This window comes from Phoenix dactylifera, chromosome 15, assembly GCF_051530095.1.
Source record: "Phoenix dactylifera cultivar Ajwa chromosome 15, Ajwa_hap1_PhDact_Kaust_v1.1, whole genome shotgun sequence".
Lineage (NCBI taxonomy): Eukaryota > Viridiplantae > Streptophyta > Magnoliopsida > Arecales > Arecaceae > Phoenix > Phoenix dactylifera.
Genome location: NC_143204.1, coordinates 23658635 through 23675358, shown reverse-complemented (window position 1 = coordinate 23675358; position 16724 = coordinate 23658635). Strand labels below are relative to the sequence as shown.

The following is a 16724-nucleotide window of genomic DNA, read 5'->3' as shown; positions in this document are numbered from 1 at the left end:
TAATCCCTGCGGTTTTGGACTGTGAGGAAGGGGTTCACAGAGAGGGACTTGTCAATCCAGCAGCCCGAGAGCTAAAAAATTCACCCAATCATGAGTAATTCAGGGCTATGGTCCCTGCGGTTTTCAAAACAATTAATTTTTTTCTTTGTTAGAGAGTTGTTTCTTTGAAGTTTTGATCATTTGATTTATGTAAAGAAGAGTCATTTTATTTCCTCTTCTTATCCATCAAGAAAAAGTCTGAATTTTTTTTAATGAAAAGTCATGATTTTTTATTTTCTATATAATACCCATAACTTTCCCTTCATTCTTACAACCATACTCTATCTCTTACAAATTAATAAGTGCGTAGGTATTGATGTGCTATACTTAGGAAGTGTGGGCTTGTATCCCAAGGACAATATTTCTACAAAACCTTCTGCACAGTAGGAAAATAATTGTCTTCAAGCAAGTATCTTAAATGGCACACCTAAGCCAAATTAATTTCTAATTTTGTAGGTTTTCTTAAGCTTGATGCTCGATGTCAAAGTTTGTTAAGGGCGGCCTTGGGCGCTTCAGTAAAGCCTTCGCTACTCTTTGAGACGGTGGCTCAAGGCTTTCACGACGCTGTTGCTTAGAATCGGTAATGGATGTAACGCAATATATCGTAATATGGATTGCCACGATGTTTATGACCTTGGGAAATGATAATTGATGGGGGAAAAAAACGGATCGCCTCGAAACACATGGGCGCATTGCCGGCACGTGATGACAGGCGCTCCGACAACAACCCTCCGAGGCGCCCGACCTCCAGGCGCCCGATCCCGAGGCGCCCGATCTCGGCATCCCCAACTTCAGAAGGTCGAATCCAGCTCAGCAGGCCAAGCCGACCTTAGAAGGCTGACTTTGTCGTCCACCTGCTGCGGCTATGCTCTGCAGCAGCCTCACCGCACCATGCTTCGCTCGCTAGCTCAACCAGGGACCATGCTTTATTACAACCGTCGGCAATTAATGCGCATGGTCTCCACAGATTTCTGGCTTACTCAACAATTAATGCGTATGGTCTCCACAAATCTCCTGCTTACTCAAAACCTCAGGCCATCCACGGCAACTAGCTGACTCACTCAACCTCGTCCATTCACCTACGGCAATTCATTAATTCACACGACCACGCCCAATCATGACGGCGATTCATTAATTCGCCCAATCATTTCACAGGTAACCCTGTATCCTTCCTATAAAAGGGGAACCTCTTTCTCTAGATCGGAGACTTCTGACTCTGAAGCTCTGCCTGTAGTCTCTCTCTCTTTTTCCACAAAAGCCCCCTCTGACTTAATCATCGGAGGGCCGGCGCCGGAAACCCCGGCTACTGGCTTCTTGCAGGTCCTACGGAAGATGCAGCCCGCCGACGTACCGCCCGCACCGGAGCTCTTCCTTCTCAGCCAAGTGGCCACCACCGGATCCAATTTCCAGCAACAGACTAAGTCACCACTTTGGCTCAGCCAAAGCAATTAGCATCTATTCTATTTTTATGGATTATGATTTGAAACCTTATTAAGATGCTCCAAGATTTTTGAATTTTTGCAAACATGGTGATGTTGCATGCATTGATGAACAGAATGAAAGAACATGCGTCTACTCCGGCTGGAGCAACTGCTTTTGGATTGTAGACTTGGGTGCAAAGACTAGGGGTGAGGTTTTTAGTCATACCTATTGATAAGTTATAACCGATGTGGCAGATCGACCAATTAGAGCTCGCTAGGATACCTCTAATCAACCAGTCAAAGCCTACCACATGATCAGCTTAGAGACATGCGGCGGAAAGTTTTTTAAATTTCAAAATCTTTCTCCAGCTGGTGTTACCTCAGTTACAATGGCGAATATTTTTCTTAATTGCACGGGCAAGAGGCGTAAGCGAAATAGCCGCACATGACCTTCGGAATATACGATGGGTTACCAAAGATGGTTAATCCACATGCATGTTCGAATTTTTCGATAACGGATATTGATCCTCACCTATACAAACCAATCTCGGAGGACACTTCATGCAAGAGCTCTCAATCACTCGTACGCTTTTGTGTCGACGCTTTGCTGCTCTTGCAACACCTCCATTGCTTCTTAAGAGTCTATCTGATTTAGGTATCACAGAGTTCTTCGTCGGACATTCTCTAGAAAAGGATTGCTTCGTTTTTACCACTTTAGGACAGATTCGACATCAAAGCGAATGTCTGCGCACGATCTTCTCCTCTAAGTACCATATTTGGAACAATCGATATTAGAACCATCGCTACTCGAGCACATCATCGCCACCTTGAAGGTACATCATGACCTTCTGTCGGCCTCAATGATCTGACTAGTCAATCGCGGAGCCTTTAGTGACTTAGCTAGCTCGGCACCCCGGTCAAGTTGATTCCTAGCACTTACCATATTACCTTTCCGGCAAAGGATAGATAAGCATTTGGCTTCATAAAATTCTATGCTTTTTTTTTTGTGTGTTTTTTCAAGGAACATAAAGCACTAATTTAACAGCTTAACTTGGTATTAGTTTGAGATAAAAATGTGACAGGACATGCATCCAATGCTGTTAAAACCCCGGTGGCCTTAGAATGGGGTGAAAGGGTCACCTTGGTGTGCATTAATGGTGATGCAAGATATATCGAACTTATCGGGTTAAACAATTATAAATATCATATCCCTAATCATGTATATACGTATGCGTTTATGTATGTATGTGTCACGTGTGTATATATAAATATATAGCTAAAAATATACCACTATATTTTCATAATTTAAGCTGCTTTTTAACTACTTTTATAATGGTCATCGCTTAAAGTCATGTACATTACATATTCACTAAAAGCACGTCCTGAATGTGCTTGTCTTGGTTTGCTGATTGAAGTATGTTTAGCATATAATACAAAGATCGTTTTGCTCAAGAACAAACAAACAAATGGGGTTACTTGTAAAGTAAATTGGAAAACTATTTGTCTTCAAAAAAAAAAAAAAAAAATGATGGAGGACTTAGTGTTAAGGGCCTTGGACACAACCTTTCCCTCCTTACTAAATAGTGTTAAAATCACCACTTATTTCAAAAGCTTAAGATTATAGGATGAGAAAGATTTATTTATATATTTTATATTTTCTTACAAATAGGGCTGCAGATTCCTTTCAACTGACTTAGGCTTATGAAGAAAGCAGATACAATTTGCATATTATAAAAAGGTTTAGACTTTTTATGTGTGGGAAGCCTATTAAAATGTACTTTAGCCCTTGGCGTGACATTGGAAACTATCTTCCTCTTGTTGTACCAATACAATTATAGGAAAAATGGCACGGTTGTAGGTACCATCAATTCAAGATCAAGGGCCTAGAGGATCAGGTTACCAACCTGCCTCACATTTGAGATTTTGAGGTGCAAACATAATTTTGTCAACAATCAATTGGTGTGGACGATGAATAACAAGGGAGTCTTCTCCGCTACTTCTTTTTATCAATTTTTTAATGCCAGTTTTGCTTCATCTACAGCTGCCTCTCAAAATTGATTGTTTTCTAATGGCTTATACAAGAGGTTTGCTTGGGAGGAAGCTAGAAAAAAATCTTGGGGGATGTGTACTCTGTCACCATGCATCTAAATCTGTGGATGATCTATGTCATTTGCTTCCTGTGCTGCATCCACAATCCTTCTTTGAAAATCTTTGCCTTAATTGGAGGTAAAAAAAAAAAAAATCTCCAAATATGTTCGACTCATTATTCTCGTGGGTCCGTGTTTGTTGAAAAGAACAAAAACGAGAACTTTTCTAAATAAGAAATCTTCATTGATCCGTGTAGCTTCATTTGGCCTGCAATGTTTCAATGACTGGTCAACTCTTTGTAATCCTAATCAAATCTCCGGGTTTGGGGAAGTTTGGTCAAAAATCAAAAACTTGCCAAGTATGCTATTATTAGTAAGATGATTACCTACCTACTGCATACTTTGTTTTGGCAGAACACCAGGTGAATGTCCTCCTTGTTGCGGCCATGGTTCTTCTTCACACTCCTCTGATTCAGAAGCAGCCATTATCTTCCCTTTTTTTTTTTCCTGCCTCCCTTTCAATCAAAAGAAAAAGAAAAAGAAAAAGAAAAGAGAAGATCTAGCCTTATCTCGTACATATGATTCTCAAATTAACTGAGTAAAATGGACATAGAATTCAGTCCAGATAAGAATTGTTCAAATGTATTTCTAAATAACACTACTCAAATGTGACCTAACATTGAATCCAAAAACCTCTAGACACTCTAAATTCCAGGCATAGCTCTAGTTCACATCCTAATCTAGTTGCGACCATGCAGTACCAGGACAGATTTGTTATGGATGCAGGTATGAATGACAATCTGACATGTCATAATGTCCTTCCAAAAACCAAAGGACAACCTGCCATGTCATAATATGAATAAGGTTAGTTTATGCCTGGGCTGCACTAAAGAAGAAATGCTGTGTCTGCATGGACATGCAAGTGAGGACTTTGGCAAAGCTTATATATATATACATATATATATATATATATATATATGGTCCCAACTTGACATGTCATGTGACTTGCTGGCACCTAACAGGAGCTTCACATAAACACCAATTAAGTACACATTGGCACACCCAGCATGCATGGTCCACGACAGCAATATGTACGCAGAACATGCTTCAAGTTGCAGGCATCCTTTTCAACACATTGAGGGTTTCAGAACCTTTTCTGTAATTTCCACCCTGTGGTTATCCAAAACCCAACCAAACCGTCCGAACCGACTCAACGGATGTCACAGCTCAGGATCTTGCACAAAAAATAGGTTCGCATTTATTTAAGCTCCGGCATCTTCGTCAAGCTGGAAATTCATATCTATTCAAATCCAATCATAAATACCACGATCAGCTTATGACTAGTCCAAATAAGCTTGTGCAGCAATGTTTCTTAGTTTATACAGCTATAGGCAAAATCTGCTCTGATACTATTTGTCACAACTCAGTACATAGCCAATGTGGGACTAAATATGCTCGCACAGATCCTTATAAAATGAGCAGCGAAACAGGTTCGCACCGGACTTGTGCTTTATATGCACTAAATAGTTGGGAAAAAAAAGTTCGCTACTTTACAGCCAGTGTCATGGCCCTTTTCGCACGACATGAGCTCTATTCCTTCGTAGCACCTACCCCTGTAAGGTGGAGTGTCCAAGAGAAGGCTTGATTGGAAACTCCCCCGGACCGAGACCCGTCCGGTGTAAGTTAAACTTCATGGATGGCGGATCACTCATTTAAGCCATTAATTATAGGACAGTCCAATAGTTAGAATAGCTGGCCTAAAAAACACTAGTAGCTCACAGTCTCATGGGTCGGCAAGTGTCAAATAGCTATCATAAACTTTCCAAACTTAGTTGGACGCAAATCATAGTGGGGTGAGTATAGTTCATATTCTCCTTGAGTGCAATTAATAAAATATAGTTTCATATGCCTACTCTTTTAATCTGCTCTCTTTCACCTGCTAATTAATATCTAGTCTTCTCCTTTTTGCAACATAATAGACCAATTTTGACACAACATGAGTTCATCTTTAGCGGCCCCTTGAGAGGAGAACTTGTAGCTCTCTCAAAATTGTCCCTTGAGGAGAAATAAAAAAAAAGGAGGAGAAAAAGAGTTCACAAGAAGTTAATTTATAATATTTGAAAAGAAATATTTGTGTTTGTAGGGATGTCTACCTCTTTTCATAGAGCCATCAGAATTGTTCCTAAGCTTTCTTATAGGTCAATTAACTCAAACAACAAAAGCAATCTACAGACTTTTGATTTGGAATGTGCAACCAATTATTGAACTTCTTATAAAAAAAAACAAGCATGAGAGCCCAAAACTTCTAAGATAACAGAGTTTTGTGACTTGCACCTACCCAACATGGCTGACTGGTAGCCCAAGATGGAGACTTGGTAAATATTAGAGCTCCTAGTTTTAAGGGCATCTTCTCTTCTTCCTAATCTCATTCAAGATATTTTTGGATGCAAACAAATATTCTCTGACTCCAAAGCTCAGAAAATAGAAATTTATAGGATAAGACAACAGTAAAAGATCTAATTTACATGGCGTATGCTTGTGAAGTTTCTTTCCTTCTTATTTTTATGAGACGCTTAATTCATGTGATCCATTTATCTCTTACGTTACTGTCTCGTCTGCAGTAAAATGAAATTTGCTCCACAATACATTATTGCATCACATGAAGATCGTTCTTGCATTATCATAAAGAAGTCCTGCCTTTCATCAGCTGTGAATGCGAACTCGTAAAGAGCGTTACTATGTTGAGGTGGAGCTTCTCAAGTGCAACTATGAAATATCAACTTCGATCCCCATAAGAATTAAAAATAGGCAATAGTATAGATATGGGACTCATATCATATAATCCTTAATTTTTGAGCTAGAGAGAGAGAAAGAGAGAGAGAGAGAGAGAGAGATTATAACATCCAAGGGAAATTCTTCATCATTAAAACATCACTGAAATCTCATCATACATCCAAGGATTGGGACTTTCGGTGAGAGAAATCTGTTTTATTTGGTGCTTAAAGAAGTCTCGCTATCAATATGGACCAGTGCAGTGAAAAAGGAAGGGTTAACTTCATTCGTCCGATGCTTTTACATGTAAAGCACCAACATAGTTCCTAAAGTAGGCTTGTTATTTCCTAATCAACTTGCACAAAGCAAGAGAATCAAAGGTGTTTTAATTATTGTATCTAAAGACCAATAAAACCTACATAAGCTAAAACATAATAATAGTAGACTAAACTAGGTAAGAATCCCTTTGTCATTAGAAAAAAAAAAGGAAGAATCCCTTTATTAGCTAGTGCTAGGTATATAAAACCTTCTCCTCCACTTTCTTTTAAATTTTTAATGGTGAGTGGAGCATAAGCCTTGATTTTATTTACCAGCTATTCTTAAGAATATATCTGCAATTTTTATTTTAGTAGTGGGTTTAATTTTAATAGAAAATTTTCCCTGTATATAAGTTATACTAGTTGAGGACCATACAAGGAGCACAATCCTTTCAAAATCCTGTTGTTCTGACCATCTTATGGCCATAATACAACTTCCATTGATTTTTCAAAATAATCCTATTGCATATATATATATATCTCAAAATTTAATCGATTGTATTTCATATCAGATATGTCACCAAACTGCTTATATGCAAAACAGCCATATAATTTGGAGATTTTTAAACTATGCATCAAGTGGTCAAAAACTATCGTATAATTTAAATTGTTAATTTTGACCACTCGATACATAAACTACGGAACTTCAAATGATATGATTATATTTAATATTTCAGATTATTAGTTATCATGTTAGGATTGACCAAATTTGACATGAATTTTTTTGGGACAACGTTTCGGTATAAAATTCTATAGATTTATCTTGGAAGTTTATTTTAAACAGAGATATTATTAAAAATATGAATTGGCTGAATTGGCTGTCTATCCATCTATGCACACTTCATTGGAAATGAGAACTGCATGGTAGCTATGCAAAGGACAAAGATAAGTAAATGCAAACATGCAAGATGAGTGACTCGCTCTGACTCCTCTGATCTCAAATGGCCTCCAAAACTAAATCATTCAGTGGTCCCCTGTCCTTCCATGGATGCTGTGTGAGTACAGGGACTCTAATGCCCTTCCCTTATTTTTCAGATAGTAGGATACATTTGCCCATAAAGTCATACCGGAAAGTGCAGAGCCATTCCTTTACTGTAAGAAAAAAAGGAAGAACAAAGCAAAAAAAAATTCCTTAGCTGCTGGTGGTGATAGTAGAAAGAGTATCTTAGTTATTAAAGGGACTGCCCACTTTTCCCCACCCAGAATTCCACAAAAGAAGAACATGGTGTCCTACCTTTTCTTAATTTTCTAACCCCCTGCCCTTTTCTCTGCCACCTTTGTCCTCCCCCACCAGCAGTCTCCCAACCTCTGTCTTTCCATAATTAAACATCACTACATGCCACTATGCGTACCCACCCAACATCACTTCGCTCCCCTCCTTTCTCTCTTCCTCCTGTACTAGAATCAAAGCAACACCCGTGAGTCCAGTTTCCCACAGAGCAATGGGGAGGACGCATGCAGCTCCCTAGTTGGTATGTGATTCAGATCTCAGGCCAATTCTCTTCCATATGGTGATACTTTTATTGAAATTCCAATTGCCTCTGAAGCTTTTGTTGCTTGTTTTTTTCCGGAATTCTTGTTGTTTGGGGGCTTAAATGATGGCTTGTAAAATTCTGTTCAGCTCTGTCCTGTTGTAGATCTGTTGCTTGACATGGTGGTGGGTGTCACGGTTAGTTGTCAGCGCATGGCTTTTGAATCTTCTTCTCCATGTTTTTCCAATGGTTGAAGTGTTCTTTGTGAATTCTGATATGGGTGTTCTTTCAGATCAGTTTCTTGACTCTGGATGACTTTGATTTCCATCTTTTGATGATGCTTTTGTTGGGAATGGTTGGCTCTCTGATTTTGCAATTTTAAGGGTACCCGGTTCTCTGATTTCCATCTTTTTTTTTTTACCTAAAGTAAAATAAAAACCTGATGAAGGATAAAGTACCACAATGCAATTAGCATTGTCATTTTCCAAGTGCTGTCGAGCAATGTAGCATCTTGGCGTATTAGGTTTTCAATGCAATATTTTAGAGTGTAGACTACTTCTAAACCTTTAATTTTGTTTCATTATGCTTTATTTGTCTGCTCTGATGCTAACCTGCTCATCTTTTGGCATCGAATTCTATTAATTTCCTAGTTCTTCTACAAGATGCTTGGAAAACGAAATTACCTAGTACTTGAGTATTCAAGGGACTGCATACAATTGATAACTAACAAGGCTTTCAAGTGCATAAACTGATCAGGTTGTATTCCCCCCGCATTCTAAAGTCATATTCCAGCTACATTTATAGAATAGAACCTGTACTCAGTCTGTCCTTGAATGCCCTCACCCATGTTCTCATGAACCCTTATTTCTCTAGTTGTTCATAGAATCCTATTACTCTTTTGAGTTTTGATTCGAAGTTTCTAATCGATAAACAGAGCTCTATATTATTGCCAATGAGATTTGGCTTATTGGGTTATTCATGATACAAGAATTGCATTTGATTAGCGATTATATAATTATGTTGTTCGACTACTTTTCAGCTACCTGTTTGCCCCCTTCTACATTTGATGTTTGACTTTGACAGATTGTGTTCCTATTGCCCGTTTAAAGACATCACTCTGAATTGTGTAACCTAGTTCCTTTGGAATATAAATATTGATGATGTTCTGATTTGCTTTTGTTATATCTCCAGTTTTTTTCCAATTTGGTTTATCTTGGATTTGGCTTCTTCAACGTCAAGAGTGAACATACACGATCTCCAGTCCTGGAAAATTTTATATTCAGATTAATGACCTCTAATAATATTAGAAAAGATAAAATTACTGCAAGAAATCTTTTTTTAACTTTTTAATTACTATTACAATGCAGTTGTATCTGTTGGAAAAATTTTCATCGTCATTGTTACTTATTTGAAGCAGTTTTGGAAGTCTCTTTGGATACTGGAATTATTTCTATTAATTGGATGTTTCAGTCGGCATGCATAGGCAAGGCATACTGTGTCATATCTCATGTTGGTGCAACTAATTTCGGAAAACTTCAGTATGTTTCTGCTGTATCAAACTGAAATCTAGCCTGCATTACTATTGAAATGCGAAAGATTGTGAAAAAAACTATATAAATGTCCGTAGTGTCATATATTTCCGATGCACAGAATTAAGTCACACAGTACATATTACGTCACAATCTTGCCAGAATTATATAAGGCTTAATATATGCAAGGTGAGTTATTTAATTACATCAGGGCATTATGCAATTAGGTAATTACTGTCTGTAGCAAATCAGTATTTAACATTTAGATCAATATGTATTCACCTTAATAGAACCCCTCATTTCTTTTATGCTAATTACAACTTGACTTTCCATGATTTGAACAGAAATCATTTTAATTGAGGATCAAACATAAAAAGTTTGAAGATGCGTAGTTCATATTTTCTTGTTGTACTTGGGCAATTATTTCTCAACTCAAACCAAAAAAAAATAAAAATAAAAATAAAAATCAGGTTTGTTTTGTTAGACAACCGAAATTGTTCAAATCATGAAACTCTTTTCCCCCAACCTTCATGCCCATTACCCAAATCAATTGAAACTTGAGTGCTTATAAGATTTCTCGATGTTTCGTGCGTCCTGTGATTTTGGTGAAGTTCTGTCTATTTTTTAGGTACTTCCATGTTGCTTGGAAACAAAATCCATATGTCTTTTATATACATTTCCTCTTTTTGGAGCCATATTTGTGTTTAGATATTTAGATGAAACACCTTAAGCATGCACACCATGTGACTTAGCATTCTAAGGCGACAGGCCATGGCTTTGGTTGTGGCCTTCTGAGTATGCAAGCGCATGTATGTTTCTGCCTTTGCAAAACATCTAAAGCCTATTCATTTTTTATAATTTCCCTTTTCTAACATGTTTCTTAGCAAAATTTTTCCTTTTAATATTTTTTTTTACATCTCCTTAAGCATTCTCATTTATTCAATGTTCGACCACTGACAATTCTAACTTTATCCGACAAGCCTTGTCTTCTCTGGGTGGTATCCCTAAATTCCAAAACCATCAAAACTTAGTGAGTTCAATGACCAGCTAGCATCAACCTTCTCGGTTCGTATCAACTATCAACACTAGCTTTCAACAAGAGAGTGGCCCCCATGAAACCTGAAGAACCAGTTAATAAACAGGGAAGTTTACCTTCATAGTCTCAGAATTTATACTCATGCAACTTGTGAGTCGAGAGCAATGCTCCAGAGATCACCAACACAGAAGAAGTCTAGTATGTATCAATCTTTTCAAATATTTCATGCTCTTTTATGAATGCTCTTCTAAGTAGTTTCCCCATAGGCGGACTTCAAGATGGATGAGGACTCTAGTTTTCCATTCCTCATGATATCTAAAGTGTTTTTAATCTTCTATCCTTCTCATAAAATCTTCTAAGTAGGCACTCTGAAACTTAAGCTCTTTAACCAGGGCTAATATAAACATGTTAGAAATCATGTGCAAGACCATAACGATACAACTATCACCACAAATCCAAATGTCTTCTTAATATACCCAGTCCCCTTCAAATGAGGCACCATTTTTATTTCTCAAAATGTTAGACCTTGCCACTTGCTTTAAAGCACCATGACCACTTTAACATGGGATGCAACAGTAAATCATGTCCAAACCACTCATATCTTTTGGAAGGCAGACCTAACACCACAAAATCAGCTGCTTCTTTTAATCATTGATTCAAGTGTCCTGCTTTGCCAAGCCATGCAATAGTGTACATATCATGCCGTCCCGGTATGGTCATGGTACAGACATGCACGCCGAAAGGGGTGGGATAGGGGGTGGGGGGGAGAAGAATTATTTCATCTTTTCCAATTGCTAATAGAAAATGATAAGCCATGATTGCAACTGATATCCTTCCCCTTCACAACCTTCATATGCAAACCATAATGAAGTCTTCACTAATTGATTTTTTGGGTCTTTCTCTTTTTCGCTGATGGAATGGGGTACAAAATATTTTTAGACCAGAAGGAAATAAGTCTAGCATGTCCCTCCACCAGCACATTGTTAGCAGAGGATATTTATTAACAATTTGCAAACAAAAATTTGGGTATTCGATGACGATGATTGATACTTACCTTTTATTTGTTTTCCAAGAAGAATAGCTTCCCTCTGTTTTGCCGGATGTTTTTGGGCTTCGAAGTCTTGTTAAAAATCCTTGGAGACAGAACAGGCTGTTAGCATGATATATTTTATACTAGCTTAAATTATATGTTATGGGTTCTACCATCTTTTTCTTTTCAAATGTCAATGAATGAGTTTTACCAGCTAAATTGCATCTCTAGATCTTAGAATTAGATCTTCCATGATAACTGCAAAAGCCCTGTGGAAAACTGAAACTGTGCTCATAGTAGATTGTTGAAGAAATAGTCCATCTTCCTTCCTTAGCCACTTCTGATTTTTTTCCCCCATCACATGTGGTAACGTAACTCAAATCATTTGTTCTGAATTTATGAATTGTCACTTTGCATTCTATAATTTCATCTAAGAAACCGTATGATCTTTTTTTAGGGCCGTATGTAGTTCCATTTTGCAATCATCTCTTCTACATAGCTTCTAGCATGAAAACTTGTGGGACAAAAGTGGAGATCTAATTTTAGACAACCTGAAACATCTTATCACTGAAACATCTTATCTCCTCATGTATGATATCTGTTCTAGTTCTTATACATGCATGGGTTGATTCTTGTCACCATTTTTTTTTAGTTCGAGCCGCTGAGATAGATTGAGTTTACAGCATACAAAAACCGAGTTCTCCTTCATAGTCACTGAGCATGCTTGTGAATGCAGCTGAAGGAGACACATATCCAACCTTCCAGATAAGCATTTCCCTTGGGCTTCAACATGAACACATCCAACCATGAAGCATCCGAAGATGTGTCTGAAGTCAGCAGTCAAGTGGCTTCCAACATCTCTGTCCAAAAGCCCTTCCCATGCCACAAGGAGGAGGATCTATCCTTCTCTCTGCAACCTATATCACTCGACCTTTCGCTCACTGTCAAGGCAGACTTATCATCACCAGCTGTTATCTCCTTGTCAAGCACGAGCGAGAGCAGCAGCGAAACACATGGTTGCAATGCTCCCAACCCCCGAAGAGTCTTCTCCTGCAACTACTGCCAGCGTAAATTCTTCAGCTCCCAGGCCTTGGGTGGCCACCAAAACGCTCATAAGAGAGAACGGACTCTGGCGAAGAGGGCCCTTAGAATGGATGCACTCCCATACACTTATGCGAGTATTGCATCGCTGCCCCTCAATGGTTCAGCATTCCACTCGCTGGGAATCAAGGCTCATTCTTCAGTGCATCCAGGCATGGTTGAGAGGCAGGAAAGCCGGAGCAGTCCAAGGTTTGCCCGGGGCTTTCTCGGGCCAATGCCGGACTTTGTGGAGGATGATGATGCGATTCTCTACTGGCCTGGGAGCTTCCGGCCATCGGCAAACTCAGGTTTTGAACTGATGGGGAATTCAAATTTGAATCGTTCAACCGGTGATCCCCTGCCAGCTGAGGAGCTTGATCTTACTCTCAGACTTTGACTGGTTGATCTTTGTTGTTTCTTCTCTAGTATTTGCCTTTTATCTTGATATTTTTATTTTTGTGGACAAGTGTTTCTTCCAATGTACAGTAAGGTATGTGATGGAACATAGGTCTTTGCCGTAAGTTTTCACCCTTTCTCTAGGCTAAGCTTTGTTTCCATGTTTAAATCATATTCAGTGATTGGTATGTGATTTTTCCCTTTTTTGAACAAAAAATATTTTGTGCTTGATAATGGTATTCGATGTTGTATGTATATTTGGTTATATTCAAACCTAATGGTTATTGTTTCTTTCTATTCATGTGACTTTTGTATGCCACAGATGGTTTTGCTGTTCAAGGTATGAAATGAAAGTGTTTTTTTTTTTGTTTTTGCACCAACTATGATGCCGTATGAAAGTTATAGTACGAATTACCCGTCATCCAATTTAGAGCTTACTGAATTGGAGTGGAGATCCACTGGACTCAACCAAGTCTCTCTCTCTCTCTCTCTCTCTCTCTCTCTCTCTCTCTCTCTCTTATATTTGCACAATATATATAAAAACTTTAGAAATAATTTTAAAATCAACAGTAGCTTATTCAAATTGAAGATCTAAACTATTGAATATAATCTATGCTATAAAAAGTTTTAGAAACCAAAATTTGTACATTTCAATAGTCTCTAACGTATATCAAAGTCGGAATAAAAATAAATAGTATCAATTGCACTAGTCTAGTAACATAACATATATGATAGAAGACAAAAATTAAAACTTATTTTATAGATCATGATTTATATATCTTAAAATATAGATAGATTTATATTCACTAGATTTTGATAATTAGATCATAGAAAAAAGTAGTATTTTTTATGCTAATTTGATTATTAGGTTAAGAGCATCAAAATATATGATTTTTTTATAGATATTTTTGTGGTATAGATCTTATTTAATAGTTTAGATCTTAAATTTGGATAGCCTACCATTGAGTTTAATTTGTTAACTTCTTTTTTAAGAAGTTAATGCAAAGTGTGTAGTTCCTCTCTCTCTCTCTCTCTCTCTACACACACACACACACACACACACACACACACACACACACACACACACACACACACACACATATATATATATATATATATATATATATATATATATATATATATATATATATATATATATATATATATATTGATGTATGTATGTATGTGTATGCATATATTCATGGTTTAACACTTAGTCAGAGCTGCTGAATAGCAACGGTCAGTTATTTCAATGTGACCTTTTTGTTTTAGCAGGATGGGATGAGCAAACATCCTGATATACCAATACGTAGATAAGGTTTGTTGAAGAGGAATTGTCCATGCTCGTCCATGACTCTTTTCAAACAAAAACTTGTAAATGACTTCAGTTATGATAGCATTTCTTGTCGACAAAAATATTCATCTAGGTAATTTTTTGGCTGCTCCTAAATTACCAAGAATTCATAACATATTTTTTACATGTAAACACAAGTTTTTTTTTTTTTTGTCCCTATTATCCCCAGATTTTATAGTTTCTGCTAACTATTTAAAAGAAATAAATCTTAAATAGTGCACGTTATAATTTTTTTTCGCATATAAATGGTTGTTTCATTGTTTTTTATGTCTGGGTAATAAGAGGAATTTTGATCAGAGTTTCTCTTGGAAAAGTAAAGGACATGTTGTGGGATGGGGTTCCCAGTTTAGTCCCACATCGGCTAATCAGTGGAAAGGTCTGTACCTTATAATGAGGAGGTGCAAACCTTTCCTCCAGAGGGCCCTTTTGTGGGACAAAACCGTGCGGGCACGGAGATACTCATCAGGCGAGCCTCCGGAGCGGGGATACTCATTTGGCGAGCCCCCGGCACGGGGATACTCATCGGGCGAGCCCACGGGACCCAGAGCGGACAATACCTCTGGAAGGGACGCGGATGCTTTCCCTGCTCGGTCGGTGTGCGGGCTGGTGCCGGGGTGCAAACCCCGCATCAGATGGCGCTAGAGGAAGGGCCCCGGCCACACACAGACCTTCCCGCTGGGGGGGGGGGCTGTGTTGTGGGATGGGGTTCCCAGTTTAGTCCCACATCGGCTAATCAGTGGAAAAGTCTGTGCCTTATAATGAGAAGGTGCAAACCTTTCCTCCAGAGGGCCCTTTTGTGGGACAAAACCGTGCGGGCACGGAGATACTCATCAGGCGAGCCTCCGGAGCGGGGATACTCATTTGGCGAGCCCCCCGCACGGGGATACTCATTTGGCGAGCCCCCCGCACGGGGATACTCATCGGGCAAGCCCCCGGGACCCAGAGCGGACAATACCTCTGGAAGGGATGCGGATGCTTTCCCTGCTCGGTCGGTGTGCGGGCTGGTGCCGGGGTGCAAACCCCGCATCAGGACACAACTAATTAGTCTACTCCCCCTGTTTCCATTACTCGTTGGTTTTGTGCTTTTCCACCACATGTTACACTTTGATCCTATTTTATGGTTTTTGTGCCTTTTTTTTGGGTCATTTTTCAAGCTTATTCATGCTGTGCACAACAGCAACAGCCAACTCAAATGCATCTCAGTCTGTATTGCCGTTCTTGCTTTAGAGTAGCAAAAGATGTTTAAGTGTAACATAGGTTTGTTTGGAAAAGTGAAGACCATTTTTTTAATAACAGGGTTAATTAAGGTGTATGCGTAACCTTGAAGATAGAGAAAGGTTAGTATTACCTTAGACACTTGCATTGGTACAGGTGCCAAATATACAAGTGTCCTCAACCTTCACATAAAACCTGGGCACGAAGGCATGACATACATACATACATACATACATACAGCATTATGTATGTCTGTACAAATACATCTTTCTATGTGTATATGTAATGTTTTTGTGTCTTTTGATTCTTATTTACAAAAGGAGAAACCTAAAATTCTAGACGCTATTTAAGAAATAAATTTATGAAACAGGCGAGAGTTGCAAGTTGTCTATTTATTTTATAAGTTCTTGAGATACTTAAAATGTTAACAAATCATGATATATTTTTATTTAAAATATAATGATATTTTGTTAAAGTGTTCATATATCGGCAAAAGTTGTGTTAAAAAGTTTAATGAAGTATCCATATAATCTTGATAACTTTACATTATAAACATGTGAATACTTCGCCTGTGTCGGAAAAAAAAGTAATAAAAAATAATGATGCCGCAAACTTATTTTTCTCTTTTTATAATTAAATAAGATATCATTCACCAAGCAATAATTAATAATCTCTATGATCTACTTAAGTAATTAACAAGCAAAATAATCAAGCAATGCAGAAACAAGAGGCAACATAATTTTTAACGTGAAAAATTCTTCTATGTGAAGGAAAAAAATTACGAGACTTAGTCTAGCTGAAAATTTCTACTATCTAGAATAATAAGATTACGATAAATTCTTTCTAGTTTAACTAGAGACTGTATAAATATCAACAAGATTTAATCTTGGCTTCCAAAAAAAAAAAAAAAATTCATTGACAGATTTCAACAAGAAACAATTGTAACAACACAGAACCTCACCCAAAATGGCTAGCC

The 16724-nt window shown here is 38.0% G+C and overlaps 1 protein-coding gene across 3 annotated transcripts; it reads left to right on the top strand.

Moving 5' to 3' along the window:
- The first annotated feature begins 7743 nt into the window (after positions 1–7743).
- LOC103705817 (zinc finger protein 4-like) lies at positions 7744–13476 on the top strand. Of its 3 annotated transcripts, XM_088711733.2 has the most exons (3): positions 7744–8108; positions 8258–8305; positions 12440–13476. In XM_088711733.2, the coding sequence occupies exon 3, from the start codon at positions 12494–12496 to the stop codon at positions 13178–13180; it is 687 nt and encodes a 228-aa protein (XP_088567859.1). In that variant the 5' UTR covers positions 7744–8108; positions 8258–8305; positions 12440–12493; the 3' UTR covers positions 13181–13476. The 3 variants fall into 3 exon arrangements, with proteins under 3 accessions (XP_088567859.1, XP_088567860.1, XP_008787905.2); XM_088711734.2 differs by lacking the exon at positions 8258–8305 and having other exon boundaries at positions 12356–13476; XM_008789683.6 differs by lacking the exon at positions 8258–8305 and having other exon boundaries at positions 7756–8108.
- Positions 13477–16724: the final 3248 nt, after the last annotated feature.